This window comes from Rhinolophus ferrumequinum, chromosome 17, assembly GCF_004115265.2.
Source record: "Rhinolophus ferrumequinum isolate MPI-CBG mRhiFer1 chromosome 17, mRhiFer1_v1.p, whole genome shotgun sequence".
Lineage (NCBI taxonomy): Eukaryota > Metazoa > Chordata > Mammalia > Chiroptera > Rhinolophidae > Rhinolophus > Rhinolophus ferrumequinum.
The window spans coordinates 11,459,743-11,478,910 of NC_046300.1; the positions used below are offsets into that span (position 1 = coordinate 11,459,743).

The window sequence follows — 19,168 nt, forward strand, 5'->3', positions numbered from 1 at the left end:
GGGGCCACAGTTTGGACACCACTGACCTAGAAGAAACAATGGATGAAGTAGAGCCTGGATGGGCCTTTTGGGTCCTCTAAAGAGTGGTAGAACTGGTTCTCATGATTATTATCTCTTGGAACAGTCACTGTTTTCCTTTTTATTGGTTTAACATGACACCTGGCACATAGTAGATGCTCCACGAAGACGGCACTAGAGAGGATGTTTTAGAGTTGGAATAAATGCATGCTGCTTTCCCGTAGAAGGACATACAATTCACTCCGCCTCCAAAAAAGTATCTCTTTTTGCCTTGGAAGTGTTTCTGTCCTGTCTGTGACTCTTGGTATTTCATTGACTTATTATCTTTTTTTTTTTGGTAGCAAATACTGTTCTTAGAAACCTCTTTATTATTAGAGTTCTTAAACACTTCTCTACCTGCCTAGCACAATGGCTATAGCTGATGTAACACTGTTCTCAAGGTAGCAAGCAAGTTGAAGTTCTTGTTTAGACCCTAAGCTCTGGTCTCAAGTGGACCTTGTAGTCTTCCCTTCTGTCTGTCAGGGCTTTGTGCCCTGTAACTCTTAAAAATTTTTTTTCTAAATTAAATACTTCAAACATTCATGAAAGTATCGAATATAATGTTATTAACCTCCATGTATCCCTCCCCCGATGTCCTTTGTGGTGCTAGAGGTCTCAGCATTGGCCAGGCAGCCCACAGGACCTTCTGGCAGTTGGCCTGGCTCTGCCAAGGGTGCTGGGAACAGCGGCATAGTTGTAGCTTTCCTGGGGCTTTCACACTTGAACTCTTCAATGGAAAGTTTGGGGGAAATGGGAGAAAAGGACTGTGTAGGGTCTGTTGGCTAATTCATTTGGACTAATTAATTTTGCTTTTTGCCTTTTCTGTGTTTTTTTTTTTACCACTGCAATTTCTCCATGTATAAAATGGGAATAATCATTCATTCATCCATTCGGGATACGGTCTTTATTCTTAGAAGGTACATTTAGGTAGTGGAAATAATACATCAGTAAAATAGAGAACAAAGATGTAGATTTTCTGGGAATTTAGAGGAGGGAGAAGTACTTCCAGCTGGGCGGGCCCAGGAAGGTCTTGTGGAAAGCGCGGATTGGAGACGGGCCTCGATGTGGATTTGGATATGGGGAGATCAGAAGAGTGGCAGATACAGGCGAAGAATGCACAGAGGCCCAGAGGGGATGAGAGTAGTGTGTATCCTGGGGCGTCCCCTTTCCTGCTGCACACAGGACCTGAGATGCCTAATAAGGTTATACCCCTAGAGGTTTCTGGAAGAAAAGTCCACAAGTGTACGCACCTATTAATGTCCTATCAAGCAGAAGAACTGATAAAAAGGATCTGAGAAACGGGAAGTGTGGGTGTAGGGTATGGCAAGACCCAATAAAGATAGAATGGCCACCTCACTCATCCCACGTTGCAGGCCGCTACGTGCAGATGTGCATGTCATGCTCTGTACACGCACTTGGGGGGTTAACAGAGGGGGGCTAAAACCCAGCTAGGCGCTGCCAGCAGAACGGGTCCAGGCAGTTTTTACCCCCAGGAGCACCTTGTTCTCATTTGCCAAAGGTACCATAAAGGCTCAGAATCTGTTTCCTTTTGTTTCTCAACGGTGCTCACATATCAAGGCCGAACATTTAGTGTCTTACTCTAATATAATTTGGTAAATGACTTCCTTTAGCCATCTGCAGGAGCTCAGTCAGCATTTTGAAGACTGGCTCTGAATCAAAAATTCAGGGGGGCATACTATATACTCTCTCAGTTCCATTTTTGCCTTCTGTTCTCCTTGCTACCTGCTTTAGGTTAGATACTTCGAATCCCTCCACTGCAGGACATGGCGGGTGAACTGCTCAGCCCTTACCTTCCTGAGTGACCTAAAATGCACAGGTCACTGGACCCATCCCTGCTGCTTCAGTGTGAGGCACTTCCTGTCCCTTTGGGGCTATCTTGCTACCTGTGTCCTGCTACCCAGTGTCCTTGCCATTGCTCCTGAGCCCTTCTGGTCCTGCTTCTTTGCTTCTCTATTCCTTTCTCCCTCATCCTGGTTGGTTTAATTTTGGAGAAGGAGAGATTCATTAGAGAGAAGGTAAAGGAAGATTGCAGGTAAAGAAGAGACAGGATAACGAAGGGAGGAACGTTGGGAGTGACATAGTCGTAGAGGGCAGGGAAATAATAAAAGCAACATTTGCAATTTAATGGAAGGGAGGATGAAACAACCCAGAGTGCACATTTCGCGGGCAGGGCATCTCTGGCACCATCATCTGGCCCTCAGTAACAAGGTGACCTTGCTTCCTTCAGGTGTCCTCATGACTTCTCTTGCGGACCATGTCCATGATCCTTTTTGCCTGTGTGGTAAGGGTGAGGGATGGACTGCCCCTCTCGGCCTCCACTGATTTTTACCACACCCAAGATTTTCTGGAATGCAGGAGACGACTCAAGACTTTAGCCTTGCGACTGGCCCAGTATCCAGGTCGCGGATTCGCACAAGGAGGTGTCTTCAATATACAGTAAGCAAGCCTGTTCACTTTTCCAGAACATCAGCAAGAGTAGGGTGATTTTTACCACATAGTAAGGTAACGTTATGCTGATCCCATTGTGTGTTAAAAGCAGATCGAACATCAGCCAGCGATCTGAGGTGACGTGTATTTACAGTAGAGTCAAGGGGGCCCCAAGCATCGCTGTTCGGGCTCTTGTATTTGTTAGTGGGGTGTCCGTGAGCACTGGGAGGCCGGGTTCAACCAGTTTTCATGCCTTTAGTTTGCTAGTTTTTTCTGCACTAGATGTGCGGGTGGGAAAAAGGTGAGGAGGGGAGAGATACCAAGTTTAAACGGTGTGGAAGGAAAAGGAAAGAGTGAGAAAGCCGAGAAAAATAAGAAAAAAGGCTTGTCTTACCGCTATTGCCTTCAGGTTTAGCTTTTTAAAATTTTTTCACTTTAAAAAATGTTTTTAATTAAAAATATTTTGTGATGTGACAGGAGCAGGGCAGTAAAAAATGAACACACGTAGGTCCCTCTTCTCAAGACATTTAAAGTCTAAGGAGGGAACAAGAGAAATATATAACTGTATATAATACCGCGGGGAAAATGCTCCCGTGAAAGTGGGAGTCAAGTGGTTACAATAATCACAGTAATAATAGCAACTATTATTGTTTTCTGTGTGCCAGGCACTATTCTGTGCTGTCTGAGGTGTCTGAGGTAGTCAGTAGTATTATATTTACAGTACAGAGGAGGAAACGGAGGGTAAATGACTTACCCAAGGTTGTAGTTCATCAGTGGGAGAGTCTGGATTTGAATGCAGGCAACCAGGCACCTTCACGGTTCATCATTTCTTATACTAGGGCTTAGAGCAAAAAGCCCTTCTATGGAGGGATCAGGTGCAACGCAGGTTTTGAAATACCAAAATGGCTTGCTGTAGATTTTACATCATTGTTTTCCAGTATTTAGGCTTTCACTTACCAAAATAGTAAATTTTTAGTTGACCTGATAAGGTGGGGTCTTTTTCGGGGAATTCAGTCTTAGAATCAGAAAAACGAAAGGAAAAGTCCAGGCCTGACTCTGGGCTCAGTGGTAGTGTTAGGCGAATAGCGACATGGCCTGAAGAGGGTGCCAGATGGCGGGCACATGCAGCTGTCACCCTGTGGTGTGGGCTGTGGGTGCTCAGGAGCAAAAACTGAGCTGTATCTATCTGCCCGTGTCCGCGACTTCTTTCTCTGGGTGCCTGAAACCACCTTCCTCCTTAGCTGTGATTAGCTAACATTCTATGGGAACTTTGCACTGGACCTCAAACAGAAGCCTTTTCTCTGTTAAGAAGAAAAGAAAGTCTATGACTTCGAATGAATTTCTGGGTACTTCAGTTTTTTGATAAGTGGAATTAAAATGTTCTACTCATTTGTATTTTGAATGAAATGTTCACCATTATTTTCACAGAGGAAACAGGCTTTTTCCCCCTTACAGGTGAACAGCACCATAGCTTACTTTATAGTTGAGAGTTCAATTATTTTCCTAGGGTTGCCATAACAAATTACCATAAACTGCCTTAAAACAACAGAAATGTATTCTGTCACAGTTCTGGAGGCCAGAAATCTGAGATGAGGGTGTCAACAGGGTCCTGCTCTCTGAGGCTCTGGAAGAATCTGTCCATGACTCTCTGCTGCCTCCTGGTGGTTTCCCATTGTCCTTATCATTCCACGTCTTATGGAAGCCTTGCTCCAGATTCCACCTCCTGGGTTACGTGGGCTTCTAATCCTTCTGTCTCTGTGACCAAATTTCACACCAGTCATTGGATGAAGGCCCACCTTAATCCATTATGACCTCATTTTATTTTAATTACATCCGCAAAGACTATTTCCAAATAATGTCATTCACTGGTACGGGGAGTTGGGACTTCAACATATCGTTTGGGGGGACGAAATTCAGCCCACACATAGGGGTCCTCTTTCACATAGAAACACCTCCATCCTAGAGAGACTTGGGCCCTTCTATAAAATTTCTTGTATAAGGAGGAGGTAATCCTTTTTTTTAACAACTGAAAATGTTTATATAGAGACTTCCAATTACAAAAAGATGGTAGATCAATATAATCAAAAACCCTCCTGGCAGAAACACCCAGAAATGTGGGTAGATATGTACAAAAAATTCCTTTACATGTGTAGCTGAGCTTGAAAGAAAGAAAGCTCAAGGTGCCAGAAATGAAGGAGAAATAGACTATTAAGGTGTGAGCGGACGCTAAGGCTCCTGGTAACCAATCATAGTAACCTCAGGGCTTGAGTTTCAGCACCCATGGAAGGAGAGGCCTTTGGCTGTTGTAGGGTGAGGTGTTGGAGGAAGACCCCTGCATAAAGGAAGAGTTCTTGTCAGGCTCCAACCCCAGCGGAATGATGGGTGAGAAAGAGTCTGCCCACTGATACAGGGGTAACGCATCTCTACTTGGTTTTGGATGGGAAGGAAAAGTCTCACCGAAGAAATTGAAACCCTGCTCCTCTGCCTTGTGTAGGATTGGAGTGTGAGGTTATACTTTATCCTCCCCACACTCCCAGAACGCCCAAGCCAAAGTTCAAGTTCAGTATTGGTCCTGGAGCAGCTGGCCAAGCCGAAGGCAGAACCCCGCCTCTCAGGCATCGAGGGCTTCTTACAGGAGGAACAGCTCGACAGCGATGCATGCTCAGCAGAAATGACACAACACGACAGGAGATATTCCACAATGAGTGGGAGTCAGGAAGCACCTCGGATAGGAGAATTAGAGTCCCTGGGACTTGAAATGATAGCGTGCCAGTCTGAAAAGGAGTAGAAAAGGAAGGAAAACCCTGCATTTATTTTATGAGATCAGAATAGCCTTAATGCAACAACTAGATGAAGACAGGAAAAATATAGGCTAGTCTTGCTTTGTATACACACAAAAGTGTGAAATAAAACGTTAGCAAACTAAATATAGCAGTTGTATGTGTATGAATATGTAGAAACTCACAACCACAAAAAGGTTTTACTTCAGGATGCCAGGATGATTTAACGTTAGAAAATCTACTGACGTAGATTAAAGAGGAAAACATGTTCCTCGAGATACAGAGTCGTCTGAGGCTGCTTCTCCCTAAGGGAACGTGATGCATACGCCTGAGTAAATATGAGTGATCGATCACACACCGTCACTGGCAAATGCCGCTTTACACATTAGAGGAGGTATGAGAAAGGCACAGTCCCAGGGAGGTCTCTCTGAAGAGACAATATATACGCAGCAAACAGCTCCAAGACTGTTCAAGGCCAAGCAGTTCCAGCGTTGAGTGAGGCAAGGTTGTGTGTGGATGGGAATCCATAGGTCTATTCCCTGGTAATGTAGCTGTCACCCTTTTGTTTCAGCTTTTCTTCTTCGGGGGATGTGGCCTGCATGGCTATCTGCTCCCGCCAGTATCCAGCAGCCATGGCCTTCTGCTTCCTGGAGACCCTGTGGTGGGAATTCACAACTTCCTACGACACCACCTGCATAGGCCTAGCCTCCAGGCCATACGCCTTTCTCGAGTTTGGTTTGTAACCCTCTTTGTATTTACGGTTCTCTCTTACGGCATTGCATGTGTAGAATTATAGTTTAGATTTGGCTTTGACCATCAGGGAAAATCATCGGAGGCGCAATACCATGTCACTGGAGAACAGCCTTGTATCATGAGATTTCACAGAGATGGAAGTGTCCTGGAAAGCGTCAAGGTTTAACACTCTGGCTTGTCACCTCTCCAGAGCCTGGGGACAGAGTGGAGCAATGGTGAAAACTGTATAGGTCACCTCTGGAGCAGGTATCAGCAAACTGTGGCCCACGGCCAGTACCTGTCTTTGTAAATAGAGGGGAGCACAGCCTTGTTCATTCTTCTGCGTGTTGCCTGTGGCTGCTTTTGCCCAGCAGAGTTAAGTAGTTGTGACAGAGACCATTTGGGGCCCAAAGCCTGAAACATTGACTGCCTGGCCCTTTAAGAAAATTTTGAAAGAAAGAGAAAAAAAATTGCCAACCCCTGCTCTAGAGGTGTACGCCTTAAAGGATGGTATGTGGACTTGTTCTTCCATCATGAGGTCAGTCCAGAAAGTGAGAATAAGTGTTTAGAAATTCTTACAGTCAGTTGGCATCCCTGCGGTATTTTTCGTATTGTATTTTATCAAAGTATTAGTCTGCAGGAGTTTAGAAATAAGAAGAAAGTGGCCCTTCCCTGAGAGGTCTGAGAAGCTCTGCTCTGGAAGAGAAAGGACACTGCTCTTCTAGTGCTGCCAGAGCGGCCTCGTAGAGAGAAGCTCGGGCTTTGGGACCCAGCACGGTCATTCGAGGGGAGACACTGTCTTTCTCAGGTGTGATCCAACTCATTTGGAGCTCTTGGGAGAATGGGAGTACAAGTGGACTTGGAGGACATTCTGTGGGCTCTTTGTAAACAACCGCTGTCCCTGTGATGCTTTTGAACCAGCTGCTGGCAGCATTTGGTACCAAGGGTCAGGTGCAGGGCCAGCTCCTGGAAGTGTTCCCTGCTGCCTATGCTTTCTGGCAACTATTGCCATAGCCCTCCCAGTCCCTCGTGTGGTCTACTGGCCAGCTCCTCAGGGAGTATGGGGCCAGCACCCACTTTTGGTGTCACCTGAAGGTGTTGGGCAACTCCCTGGTACGCAGGTCCCAGCCTGGTAGATCTGTGACATACACCAAGAGTTCTGCCTTGGACGCTCCCTGTGGGGCCCCAGTCAAACTGCGGCTCTCAGCCCCACTTCCTCCTGTGAAGGGCGTGCAGGCCCCAGACAGGCCCCAGCTGCAGCATCCCGTGGCTGTCATTGGATGTGTAACTGGTGGACCTGTGTTCTCTCCTCACCAGTCACATGCCTGCCTTCTAAAGCGGTGCGCTTGACCTTACAGGAGACCCTCCCCCAGCAGCCTGTTTCCTCTTTATTGATTAAGAGTAGAATGTGAGTAAAAGTACACTGATACTAGAATTATATGATTTTTGCTTTGCCCACGTGTGTGAAACTTCACGTCAAATACTTATTAAACCTTGGCAATGGATTAATACTAACATACATAAAAGAATTAAAACCAGCACCTTTCAAGTATATAATCCTAGTTTGCACAACATACTCCCGTTCATTTGTGATTTTTTTTCCTCATCTGCCTTTTCTTGAAATAAACAGGTCAAGAATAACTGTCCCCATTTTTTAGGCATAGAAGTATTCTGTGAGTTGCCCGGGATTATACCACCACAAGTGGCTGAGCTAAGAATCAAGCCCTTATCCCCTAACTCCCTCATCACTGAGGTTCTGGAAGGTGTTATCTCCTTCTCTGTGGACAGACTATCATATTTTAATTATTCTGCTTTGGAGAGATTGATGAGGATAGTAATGACGTGTAATCATTTGACCTTTATGCACAGCTTGACACTCCCGAGAATCTGGCTGACATTAGCTTGCTTAGAAATAGAAACTTCATTTTGTACATATTGTCTTACAACATCCATTGTGAAGAAAATGCTCAACTTGGATTGCTCTCTTTTTGCAGATAGCATCATTCAGAAAGTGAAGTGGCATTTTAACTACGTAACTTCCACTCAGGTGGAGAGCAGCTTAGAAAAAATTCAGGAGGAGCTCGAGTTCCAGCCTCCCACGGTCCTCACTCTGGAGGACACAGATGTGGCAAACGGGGTGATGAACGGTCACACACAGATGCCCCTGGAGCCTGGTGAGTAGCCTGCTGTTCTCTGATGTTGAAGATGAGGGGATATTGTATGTTGCAAAGGGACATGGATTTCTTTTACTAGGAAGGTGGTTGTTTTTTGGGGGGGTGTGTATAAAATATGTGGGGAAAATATGGACTGGTCATGTTTCCAGGTGGCTGTTATAGAAAACTTGACCATTATGATACTGAGTTGACCTGAGGGAAGGTGACTCTTATGACAGAATTCAGGAGAAGAGTGACCTCACAGGTTGTTTTCTTAACCAGGACGAAGTCTACAGGTTTAAGTGTTGTACAGGAGGTTCATTCTCTGGCTGTATGTCACTTATACAGATCTGTACATTATCTATATCTATCTATCTATCAATCACTTATCTATCATTTATCTATTATTTATCTGTCAATCATTTATCTATCATTTATCTATCTATCATTTATCTATCATTTAGTCTGTCTATCTATCATCATCTATCTTTTTTCCTTTGACAATGAAGGCTTATCTTATCGCATTACTTAGTGAAACTTTGTGAATCTCCATTGAGAGACCCCTGCCCTCCTTGATGGAGGGGGGAGGGCTGTGGGATGTGTGGGCAGGGACCAGAGCCAGGGCTGCCAGTGCACCCTCTGTCAGGTTCTCTGTGACACCTGGGGACATCCCTCTATCCCTATGGATTTCCAAATCCTTATCTGAAGAATGAGGTGTTAACGAATTTGATCACAGTGCCCTCGCATTCTGTGACTTAATCTGGCCTTAGTCACTCCATGCCTAGCATATAACAAAGCATGATTTTTTTGGCATTCCTTGTTTACTATTATGCACAATTAAACCAATTTTTAATTAAAATGGAGATTTACATTGTAAGAATTTTGTAATGGTGTAGAGATGAATTCTGCTCTGAAAGATAGACCCGTCTGTACTGTAACAATCTAATTATTTTAACTATTTTATACTAAACTCAATGCTTGCATTTTAAAAGTGCTGTTTTAAAAATGTACATGTTTTTGGCTTATCTTTGTGTTTTGAGTTAATCTGTTTCAACCAATAAATTCCTGGACTGGCTTTTATGCCAATCAGTAAGTTGCTGTAATTTGTCAGGAATGAACTTGACTTTTGTGGAAGGAAGACTCGGTAGGTGAACCCCAAGCGTCTCCTTTTCCATATCTGAAGATGGGGTAACTTTGTAATATATGTTTTGTTTTTTAACCACTTAGACAAGAGGAGCAAATCCAGAAAGTGTCAACTTGCCTATCTTTCTAGGACATTTTACTGTGGTTTGACCCACGCTATTGTCCTGAGGCTAGAATCTTTCAGGTAGCACGTTCTGTTTTAACAGGAACTTTGAATGCTCCATGGAAACTAACACTAACAGTAGGCGTCTGTCTGGTTGCAGCTGGATGTGTGTGTTTGTGTGTAATGTAAGGACAAGAAAGGATGACTTAAAAAGAGCATAGCAAGAAAATGGGTGAGATACCATTTAATTGTGTGAACCAGAATGAATTATCTTTAATTATTATCTTTAAATAGAGAAGGATCATTTGTTCCGATTAGAGTTCCAGAAATAGCTTGTAGCTTAAATAATCAATGTTTCCCTCCTTGTCCCGATCATTTTAGAATTTTAAAAATTACATTTGCTGTGAATTGCTCTAGGAGCACCCATGACACTGCATATTGTCCTTGTTGGAAAAAGAGTGGAGCATTTTACAAGCTCAGGGTTGAAGTAATTGACAGCTAATTTACAAATGTAGCCATAAATTGCTTTAAATCGGGATTTCTCAACCCTATTGACATTTTGTACTGGATAATTCTTCATTGTGGAGGCTGCCCTGTGCACTGTAGGATGTTTGGAAGCATTCATGGCCGCTACCCAATAGATGCCAGTAGCATCCTGGCCCTAGTTGTGACAAACCGAAGTGTCTCCAGACGTTGCCACATGTCCATTGAGGGGCCATATTGCCTCTGGCTGACAATCACTGCTTAAGTGGAAAGGAAATTGAACATTTGAAAAACCTGTGTTTGCTGAGAAGAGGGCGGCTTTCTGGAAGGAACTCACCTCAAATCCCCAGATCCATTCTTTCCTTCATGTCTTGCCTTTTCACTCTCTAACTACAGCTGCTTTTTAAATCAATATGTTTGTGTCTTTAGCATAACCTATCATTAGTGGAGGTCTAGTTAATGTCTTTGTTTATTTTTCTTTCATATAGACATTACTTTCACTGGATACTTACTATTTTTTTTATTGTGAAGCTCCCAATTTCCGAATGGAACCAGTGACAGCCCTGGGTGTCCTGTCCCTTATTCTCAATATCATGTGTGCTGCTCTGAATCTCATTCGTGGAATCCACCTCGCAGAACATTCTTTACAGGTAACCTCTTCTTTACAGTTTAGATCGAAGGACACATAGTGGAAGCAACTGCTGGGGACACATTTTATTCTGACGTTATTATGCGCGAAGGTCTTCAAATCCAAAGAAAATGTGTAGTTCTCACTTTATTCTTCGTAGTCAGTTGAACAAATAGGAAACTTTCTCTTTCGTATCTATTTTCCTAAGAAGCCAAAGGGGTCCGCCGGGATATTGGTGAGAAATGGACAATTGCTACATGGACATCTGGCTCCCCCGAGGCCCGGCGGCCCCCAGGAGTCACTGCAGGGGCTGGGCTATTCACCCAGGGCAAAGCTGGATTGTAGGCTCTCAGGTTCAGGCTTTTGTTTCCCTGGGAAAAGTTGCCTCATAGTCTGATTTGTATCATGCAGATAGATTCCACCTTCCCTGAGTCTTTGTCAAAAACTGTATCACTAGGAAGTTGATTTTCCAGCCTACTCCTCTCAAAGCATCTTTCTATTTCAATGCTTTTTAAATATTGTTGTTGTTTTTTTAATTTTGAAGTATTTCAATCACTTTAAAAAAATACAGAACCATCAGGAGCATAAACAGATAGATACTACTTTTAAAAACAGCCGTAATGCTCACGCCCAGGTATGTGGTGACTGATCTGCAGCGTGCCTGGACCTGAATCTCAGGCAACTAGCGTAGGTGGACCTGTTGGAGGAGTGCAGCAGTGGCTGGGGCTACAAGACAGCGACTGCCCGTTACCACATCCCGTCTTTGGCCAGTGTGTGGTGTGGCTCCTACTCATGTTGTTTACGATTACTCATAACCCGGTACTTACCAAGTGTCTGTACACACACAGGTGCCTGGCCAATAAGACCTTAAGACATAGTCCCTCCTTGGGGGCACAAGGCAGAGTGTGGTGGCATCACTAAGGAGGTGACAGTACCTGGGGTGGGAGGAATTGGGGAAAGCTTAGTATTGACCAATGTGTAGGATTTCGAGAGGTAGCCGGGTTGTGAGGGCATTCCAGTTTGAGGGCTCAGCACAGATGCGTGGGGACAGGAGGGTGCCTGGTGGATCTGGGCATTGAAAGTAATTTCATGTCAACCCCTGTTCTGTTATATAAACAGCAACTTGTGTCTCACCCCGCTGGGGAAGTTGTACTGTCCACCATACCAGACTAAATGAAGCGTAAAGTGCCTCAAATGAGGCATGTCATAGTGTTTCATCTAAATATTCTCTTTCTTCTGTTCCTCATATCATTTTAGGTTGCCCATGAGGAAATTGGAAATATTCTGGCTTTTCTTATTCCTTTTGTAGCCTGCATTTTCCAGGTAGGTGAAAACATTGACATTTTGGTGAGTGGATGAAACCTGTGGCCTTTTTTTGTTCTTTGGTTAGAACCAGCAACAAGTTTCTAGATCCTGGTTTTGTGCCACCAAAGGCCTTGATTCAGATCGTGGACAGTGCCAAGACCTTAGTGGAAGGACCCTAGGCCTGTCCTGCCCATTTCTGGGACTCAGAAAGGGAAAGCCACCAGCCCTAGGCTGTAGTGCCTGTGACAGTGGCAGAGCAGAACAGGAATTGGAACTTGACTCCCCAGAAGGGAAGGGGGGTTTGCAGTGGGGATTGGGTTGGACCTGACTCGCGTGAGGCAGGGTCTTGCCTCCTGCTTAGCATTGGTACAATCCAAGTACAGGAAAGTTCTTCTGCCGAAGTCACATCTGTGTACATGTGGTTTTTAAACACAGGATTAGGTCAAGAATTGTTTTTAGTAGTAATACCATCTGACTCTGGTAATGAAATGAAACAAAAATTATAACAGTAGCTAGAGGGCTTTGATTATTATTTAGTTATTGTAAAACAAGCTGCAGACATAAGGGGTAGAGTAAAAAGGAGCTTTTGAATCCTCTATAGGCAGAGTTAACTCCAGCCAAAGCCTGACTGATTCTCTTTCCTTGCCCTCCACATGGGCTAGGATGTTAGTACTTTCTCTGCATGTGTAATTAATTCTTAATTAAAATTTCTGTTCTCAAAGCACATTCTCTCCCTTCCACATACATTTTAGAATGGTCTGTTTTTAAGAATTACATGATTGCGCAAAAAGAAATTTTCAACCCAAGATTGAAGAAAATGTGCTCATTTTTTAGGAACAAATCTCCCGAAACCTTGGGTGTTGCCAGTGGAAGTTTCCTAGAGCAACATTTCAGGGCTGCAGGGGATCTCCCAGTTCCACCTGCATTCCCTCAAGTGCTTTCTTACTGGGATAGCTCTTTTGATGGGGAACTCTCTCCCCAGCACTGTGGCTGAGCCTTTGTTGGATTACTCTGTGTTTCGAGAATGTGCTTTTTGATTTTTTAAACATTGAATCAAAAAGGTGTTTCTACCTTTTGCAGAACAAGAGTGGCCTCTTTTCTGTGTGAGAGCCTCGCACAAAATATCAGTGACTCTCCCCGCTGTGAGACCTTTCCCTGTCTCTGTCTCTGAGATGCTTTTGAAGACACGAGAAGGGAGGTGTCTAAGGAACAATGGTCCCCTATGCCGTTGTAACTCTGAAAAACTAAAATAGTAAAAGCACAGCTTCTCTCACTGGCTTTCTCACCTGTCATGACCCCCTGAAGGAAGACTTCATTTGGAGGCCAGTCAGTCTTGTTAGGGTGTCCCGGCCTGGCTTTCTGCCCCTTACCTGCATCTCTTCTTTCTCTGCAACCCGCAACCTGGGCATTTCTGTCTGTATTTCCTAAACTTCTTTCAAAAGTGCCATGTTCTCATTTCTCCCATGACATCTATTCACTCTTCTTCTCTCTCCCAAATCTCCACTTTCATCCAGTGACTAACAGCAACTTAACCAGCGAGTCCAAGCGGCATTGAATTCCGTGTGATCAGCTGATGTGCATGGAATGACGCTGTGCACGGCAGGTGTGAGAAGTGAATCTTGCATCTGCCCTGGCTGCCATTGGCTACCTCTGATGGGACTTCCCCTTCTGGTGTCATTTCAGTGTTACCTGTACCTGTTCTACAGTCCAGCCAGGACGACAAAGGTGGTGCTGATGCTTCTCTTCATTTGCCTGGGCAACATGTACCTGCATGGGCTGAGGAACCTCTGGCAGATCCTTTTCCACGTAGGCGTGGCTTTTCTGTCTTCACATCAGATACTGACGCGGCAGCTTCAGGAGAAGCAGTCTGACTGTGGAGTGTGAGGGTGACTTTGTGCAAGGAATGGATCCTTGGATCTTCTTGTGAGGTCATCTGTGTTTCCCTTTTGGCTTCTCGACTTCACCTCAGGTTTCCATGCTTGAAGTTCATTTCGACCAAACCGGACTGAAAGCGAGACTTAGGGACTTTGAACAGGTGCAGATGAGGGTATAAGGTCACTTGATTCCTTGGCCCTGTTTTGTGCTGAGCGTTACCGCAGGATCTCCAGTTTGGCACGTTTACTTAGGATGGCAGACAATGGGGGCTCATTCAGAAAGGCATTATTGGCAGATCAGAATTATTTTGGTCTTTTAAATTAAATGATGCAATAAACCACTAGATTCAATAATACTAGTTTTAGTAATTGGCAGTTGTCTGGAACCACTTTGAAATCCATATCAGCTTTTCAGTAGAAATGTGACTTGGTTTGTTTTTTTAGAGGGTCAGTACAGGGTGAATTGAAAACTTCAAAATATGGTTCATAAATATAAGCCAGATAAATTTTGTTTACATTTTTTGATAACTTAGGCTCAATATGATACCTTTAGAATATTTAAATATATTTTGGATATGGATTGAACTTATCTTCATTTAGGGTAAGGACAGACTTAAAGCTGAGAAAATGGCTAAGAAAGCTGAATTTATTTAATTTATATGTAAGCTTTTGCGGTAGTGGGACTCTATGGGTACAGAAATGTTTTGTACTTATTTGCAGGGTATATCTGAATATTTTAAAAATTGAGTGACCAATTCTATTGGATCATAAAGTTATAAGCATGAGCAGAAATGAGAATTTCAGGATTCCTTGCATTGGGCCACAGACTGGAGTAGTTGAGTCACACGGACTCACACAGTGGCACTTTACAGACGCAGGAGGGAGAGGCTGCTGTCATTGTGGCAGCCGAGTGCCTGTCATTTTAATGAGGGTGAATACGTGACTCTGTGTGCCTGTTGCCAGAAGACCTCCCGAATTAATCATTCCTCTACACCTTTCCCAATTTTAATTATATCAAGGGCCTCAGTTTTTATGAACAAGAGTTAAGTAGGTGTTAACTTTTTTAAAGCTTTATAAACATATAATTAACCCTGTGCCCTGAAAAGTTACTTTTCTTTTTCTCATTGTCAAAATATTGATCAATCATAGTTCCCAAAATGTGGACGTGAATCAGATCCCTTAGGTCTCTGGAAATTGCAGCCTAGGTTGTCCGGTACCATTCAGGAGGTCATTTTGAGGAGCTTACCCTTGGATTGTTCTGGAATCTGAATAGCTAGAAGTTTTAGAAGTCTGGAATCTGAATACCTCAGTCACAACTGCATGGAATACTTGGGGTTGAATTACATAGTCTTGAAAAATGAACAAGTCCTGGTTTGATAGTTTGTAAAAGTTGAAAACCATTGATTTCAAGAGTTTTTGAGCATATGAGGGAAGCAAGAAGATTGTTTCGGGGAATTCAGTTGTACTTGGTTATTACTGGTGGTGTATTTGTTACTGGGCTGTCCTGGTATCACTTTAAGGAAAACAAGTTGATGTGACTGGGAACCGTTGGGTAAATGTTGCCACAGTGATTTTATTTTCTTATAATAGACTTTTCTATTTTTAATCAAGTAGAATATCTGAATATGAAAGTTCTGTTGGCAACATCCTCAGAATCCTGAGGAACCCTTCAGAATCGTCTCTCTATTGACTTTGCATCTGCGTAGTTTTCTGTATACGCGACAGGTGAATGTTCAGGCTTTCCGGGAGGTAATTTTGAAGAGATGGTAAAATAGAACGAGAAGCCAAAGGGAGAGACAAGTCCTTTTATGGTAGAAGCACAAAAAAGCTTTAAAAGTTGGTAAGAACAGCTTACAAATGAATTGTTTCACCAAGAGCCCATGTGCTATTGGTGGTGTCCTGTAGCTATGTACCCCAGGTGCTCTAGAGGTCTGAGCTTGTGACCCACATTCAGCAAGAAGTAAAGAACAATCCTTGAAGAGGACCCCATCCTGGGGAATGCTTTCTGCGCTAGCGGAGATGTTATCCACACTTGGTCGAATGTGGTCTCAGTCGCTTACCATCTACTTGGGGTTTGGGATTTACTTTTGTAAACAAAAGGGGAAAGGTGCACTGGACAAGCATAACAACATAACGGCCACATAAACAGTGTTTAACTGAAATCCAGCTGAAAGAGGCCTCCGCTCACTGAAGGAAGAAACTAACGATACGAATAAGAAAGGAGTTCTGGAGATTTCTTCTGAGGAGAATCCCAGGCTCAGGGTTGACTTGGTCCAGGCCTGGAGGTTTGTGGCCCCCTGCTGTCACTCTCAGTGCCAGTAGGCTGGCTCCACATCACAGTAGTCACCCCTCCCCACCACGGACTCATTGCTGATCTAGCACCTTTGTTTTCCCAGTGCTTAAATGCTTCCTGCCAACCCACCTCACAGGGCTAGACCTGGGAATAGATAAAATCATGCTGAAAACAAAACCTTAAAAGTGCCTTCTGGTACCAGCTGCTGCGAGAGCTGGAGCATTGGAGCGTGTCAGGGCCCATCTCGTGTACCAGTGCTCTTGAGCGGGGTTCCCTTCCCCCGAGGAAGCTATGAAGGAAACACGCAGACTCGGGTTTCCTAGTCTCCAGGCCAGCCGTACGTGACAAGGACCTTTCTGGGGTTCTTTGAACCGGGGGGGGGGGGGGGTCAGCCAGAGCATATTTAGTGTGGTGTCCCTCTCAGTACTAGAAGCCCACTGCCTGCAGCAGGAGGGATGTGACCGTCGTCTCCGGCTTTGCTTCCCAGGCTTGCACCCTGTTACCTGTGAACTCTGTTTTCAGGCCTTGGGTCAGGCATTATGGGGTGGGAAATGGGGTGGAAAAAGCAGTGTCACCAGGAGTGCTGAAATAAAAACATGAAGTGGACGTTTCTATCAACGTCACCATGAGCTCCCTGTTCTTTTCCTAGATGTCCCCGTTCTCCAGGTCTCCCCTGCCTCTTTTCACCTCTGCCCCCCACACTTCAGCCCTGGGGACAGAGGCTGGCACTGCAATGTCTGGGGGGATGGGAAAGCCACCTTTTTTTGTGTTGATAGTGTGGGTAGGAGCTTCGGAGAGGGAGCAGGTTGCACTGAGACCCAGCCCTCTCCCCCTGTGCCAGGAGCTTCAGCACACACCTGGCAGGCAGGTCCGGGGGAAAGTAGCACTTTGGTGGTCAGCATGGCTCAGCGTCAAAGACAACAGCCATCAGGGTGGGCTGTTTGGGGCACCTGAATCGGTGGGGAGCAGAGCTGGGGGCTCCCTGTCTGCTGGAAGACAGCAGCTCCTCCTGGCATGGGGACTGCCATTTATTGTTCCTTGAAGGAGTCAGCTGCTCATGTAACATGCGGGACAGCTGGCCCCCAGAGACCCTGCTGCTTGCACAGTGCCGCGCAGGTGAGGGCCGACAAGGACGGGAGTGTCTACGGCGACCAGGCGGTGCCCCCGCTCTGACATTACCCACCTTCCGATTGTTCCCACACAGAGTCCTGCCCAGGTAGAGGGACACCTGTGCATGGGGAGTGTTCATATGATGGAAGAGAGAGCAGATGTGTGCTTGAGAGAGAAGGCGAGGGATGGGGCCAGCGCACTGCTCAGCTGGCCGGGAGGCCTGGCTCGGCTCTTACACTTGGCCCCGCACCCCTGGCTTTGCACCACCGTGGGCAAGTCACTGCCCGCTGGCCCCAGTGTCCTCAGCTGGGAAATGGTGACAACATCAGCCCGCTCCCTGGCCTGCTGGCATGAGGACAGAAGCCTGGTGGGGGCACATACTGGGTGAATGTGTTGTTCAGGTGCCGGGGGGGGGGGAAGCTGTGAGCGGGCCCGCAATGTGAGGTTATGTGTGCGTCACGCTCGCTGCACCTCCGGCCGCGTCTTCTGGCCATTACAAGAAAGGGCATCTTATGCTACTGCAGTGTAAACGGCCTGATCCTTTCACTCCAGAAAGGTAGCGGCCTCTCTGCCTCCTGCCTCCGGGCACCGAGCCCTCGGGACCATCGGAGTTCAGTCCTCACGGACCCAGGAGGCCAGTTGTACTGGTTGTTAGAGGCTTGTCCTACAGAGCCAGGGACCAAACCTCAAGGTCTGTCTCCAACCCGAGCTCTGCTTCTCCCTTCTTGGAGCAGTGACGTCAAACTCTGTTGTTGGGGAAATGTCACTGGCAGGGAACCTGTGGAAAATGGCTTGTTAGTAGAATCTGGGAATGGCCGGATATGGAAACATCTGGCTGTGTGTACTGATGGCAGAGCTGTTCCCCTCAAGCGCCTTTTATTTAAGGTAAAATTATCAAATCCATTCTGTTCCTCTAATCTGTGCTTGGTACATATGACCTTCTTTTAACCCTTACATGTATACGATTCGGGGGTTGCTCCAGAAGCAGTAGTTAACGAGTTATTCGTATGACTCCTAGGATTCTGTTTTGTTTAATGGTCTTTCCTCCTAAGAGGACCAGATTGGGGCTGAGTTAGCCAGGGCAAAACCATTTATTTCACATATTCATTTTGAATGCTCGCTGTCGGTGTTATACAAGCTTCTTACTGTTTTTATGTATTAACAAAGATCTATTTTGAGTAAATGATAGGTACGTTTTAACAAACGTCCACACAGTGGTAAAGCCTAAACTTGTCTTGATGTTTGTGAGGAGTGTTGCCTAGCCATTTATATACTGTGTATATGTAAATTAAATGGGGTGGCTTCAGAAGTGGGAGGAGAATAAATCTAAGGTGCTTATTAACTTGTGTGTTTTTAATTGTGTGACAAATTCTGAGTTAGGGGTCCGTCTTTCGGGCTCTGGCATAATGGAGGGCGGTGTGTTGTGAGAAGTGAAATTCAGGTCCTCTCGTCCAATGAGATCCAGACAGGTGCAAGTCTCAAATGGTCTTCAGCACTAATCCCCAGACTCTGGAATGCAATCCCGGGTCCAGGAAGGACCTTGGGAAAACCAGAATCACAGTCTCAGGGCTGCCGAGCGAGCTGGGAGGCCTGCCTTCCATGCAGGTTTTGTTCTTACTGGCTGTGTGCCCCTGGGCAAGGCACTTGCCTTGGTCTGGGCTCCAGGCCCCTGTCTGTCCTCCGGGTGATGAAGTTACCTCCCAGGACCAGCCCCATCACGAGATGGCCACCAGGAGGCGCAGCTGCCAGCCACTGTCATCGGGACGGGGCCCTTTTGCAGAGGTCATTCCTGTAGCAGCTGATAAAATTCCCAGAAAGGAAACAAATGCACTAATCTCTCCGGATCATGCTCTAAACACACTGGGGAATGCACGTGCCAAGCTTCTCTTCACCATCTGCCCTGCATGAAATCTTTTGCAGGAGGGGAAAGATTTGCAAAATAAACATCTGAGTTACTGAGTTCTGGGATTTGGGAGTTGGCAGAGCCTTTAGGTACCATCTGGTTCAGCCCCCTTGTTGCTCAGGTTGGGGAAGCTGAGGCCTGCTCTAGGGAGCTGGT

The 19,168-nt window shown here is 45.4% G+C and overlaps 1 protein-coding gene across 4 annotated transcripts in view; it reads left to right on the forward strand.

The window, feature by feature from the left end:
* The window catches only part of SEC22C (SEC22 homolog C, vesicle trafficking protein), a 27,425-nt gene extending 8,986 nt beyond the window's left edge, over nucleotides 1-18,439 (forward strand). For 3 of the 4 annotated variants that reach the window (XM_033131832.1, XM_033131830.1, XM_033131831.1), the window contains 6 exons: nucleotides 2,306-2,514; nucleotides 5,857-6,020; nucleotides 8,012-8,191; nucleotides 10,431-10,549; nucleotides 11,785-11,850; nucleotides 13,516-18,439. In XM_033131832.1, coding sequence (XP_032987723.1) covers nucleotides 2,333-2,514; nucleotides 5,857-6,020; nucleotides 8,012-8,191; nucleotides 10,431-10,549; nucleotides 11,785-11,850; nucleotides 13,516-13,716 — 912 coding nt within the window. In that variant the 5' untranslated portion in view covers nucleotides 2,306-2,332 and the 3' untranslated portion in view covers nucleotides 13,717-18,439. The remainder of the gene's footprint in view (nucleotides 1-2,305; nucleotides 2,515-5,856; nucleotides 6,021-8,011; nucleotides 8,192-10,430; nucleotides 10,550-11,784; nucleotides 11,851-13,515) is intronic. The other variant, XM_033131829.1, reaches the window with a different exon arrangement.
* Nucleotides 18,440-19,168: the final 729 nt, after the last annotated feature.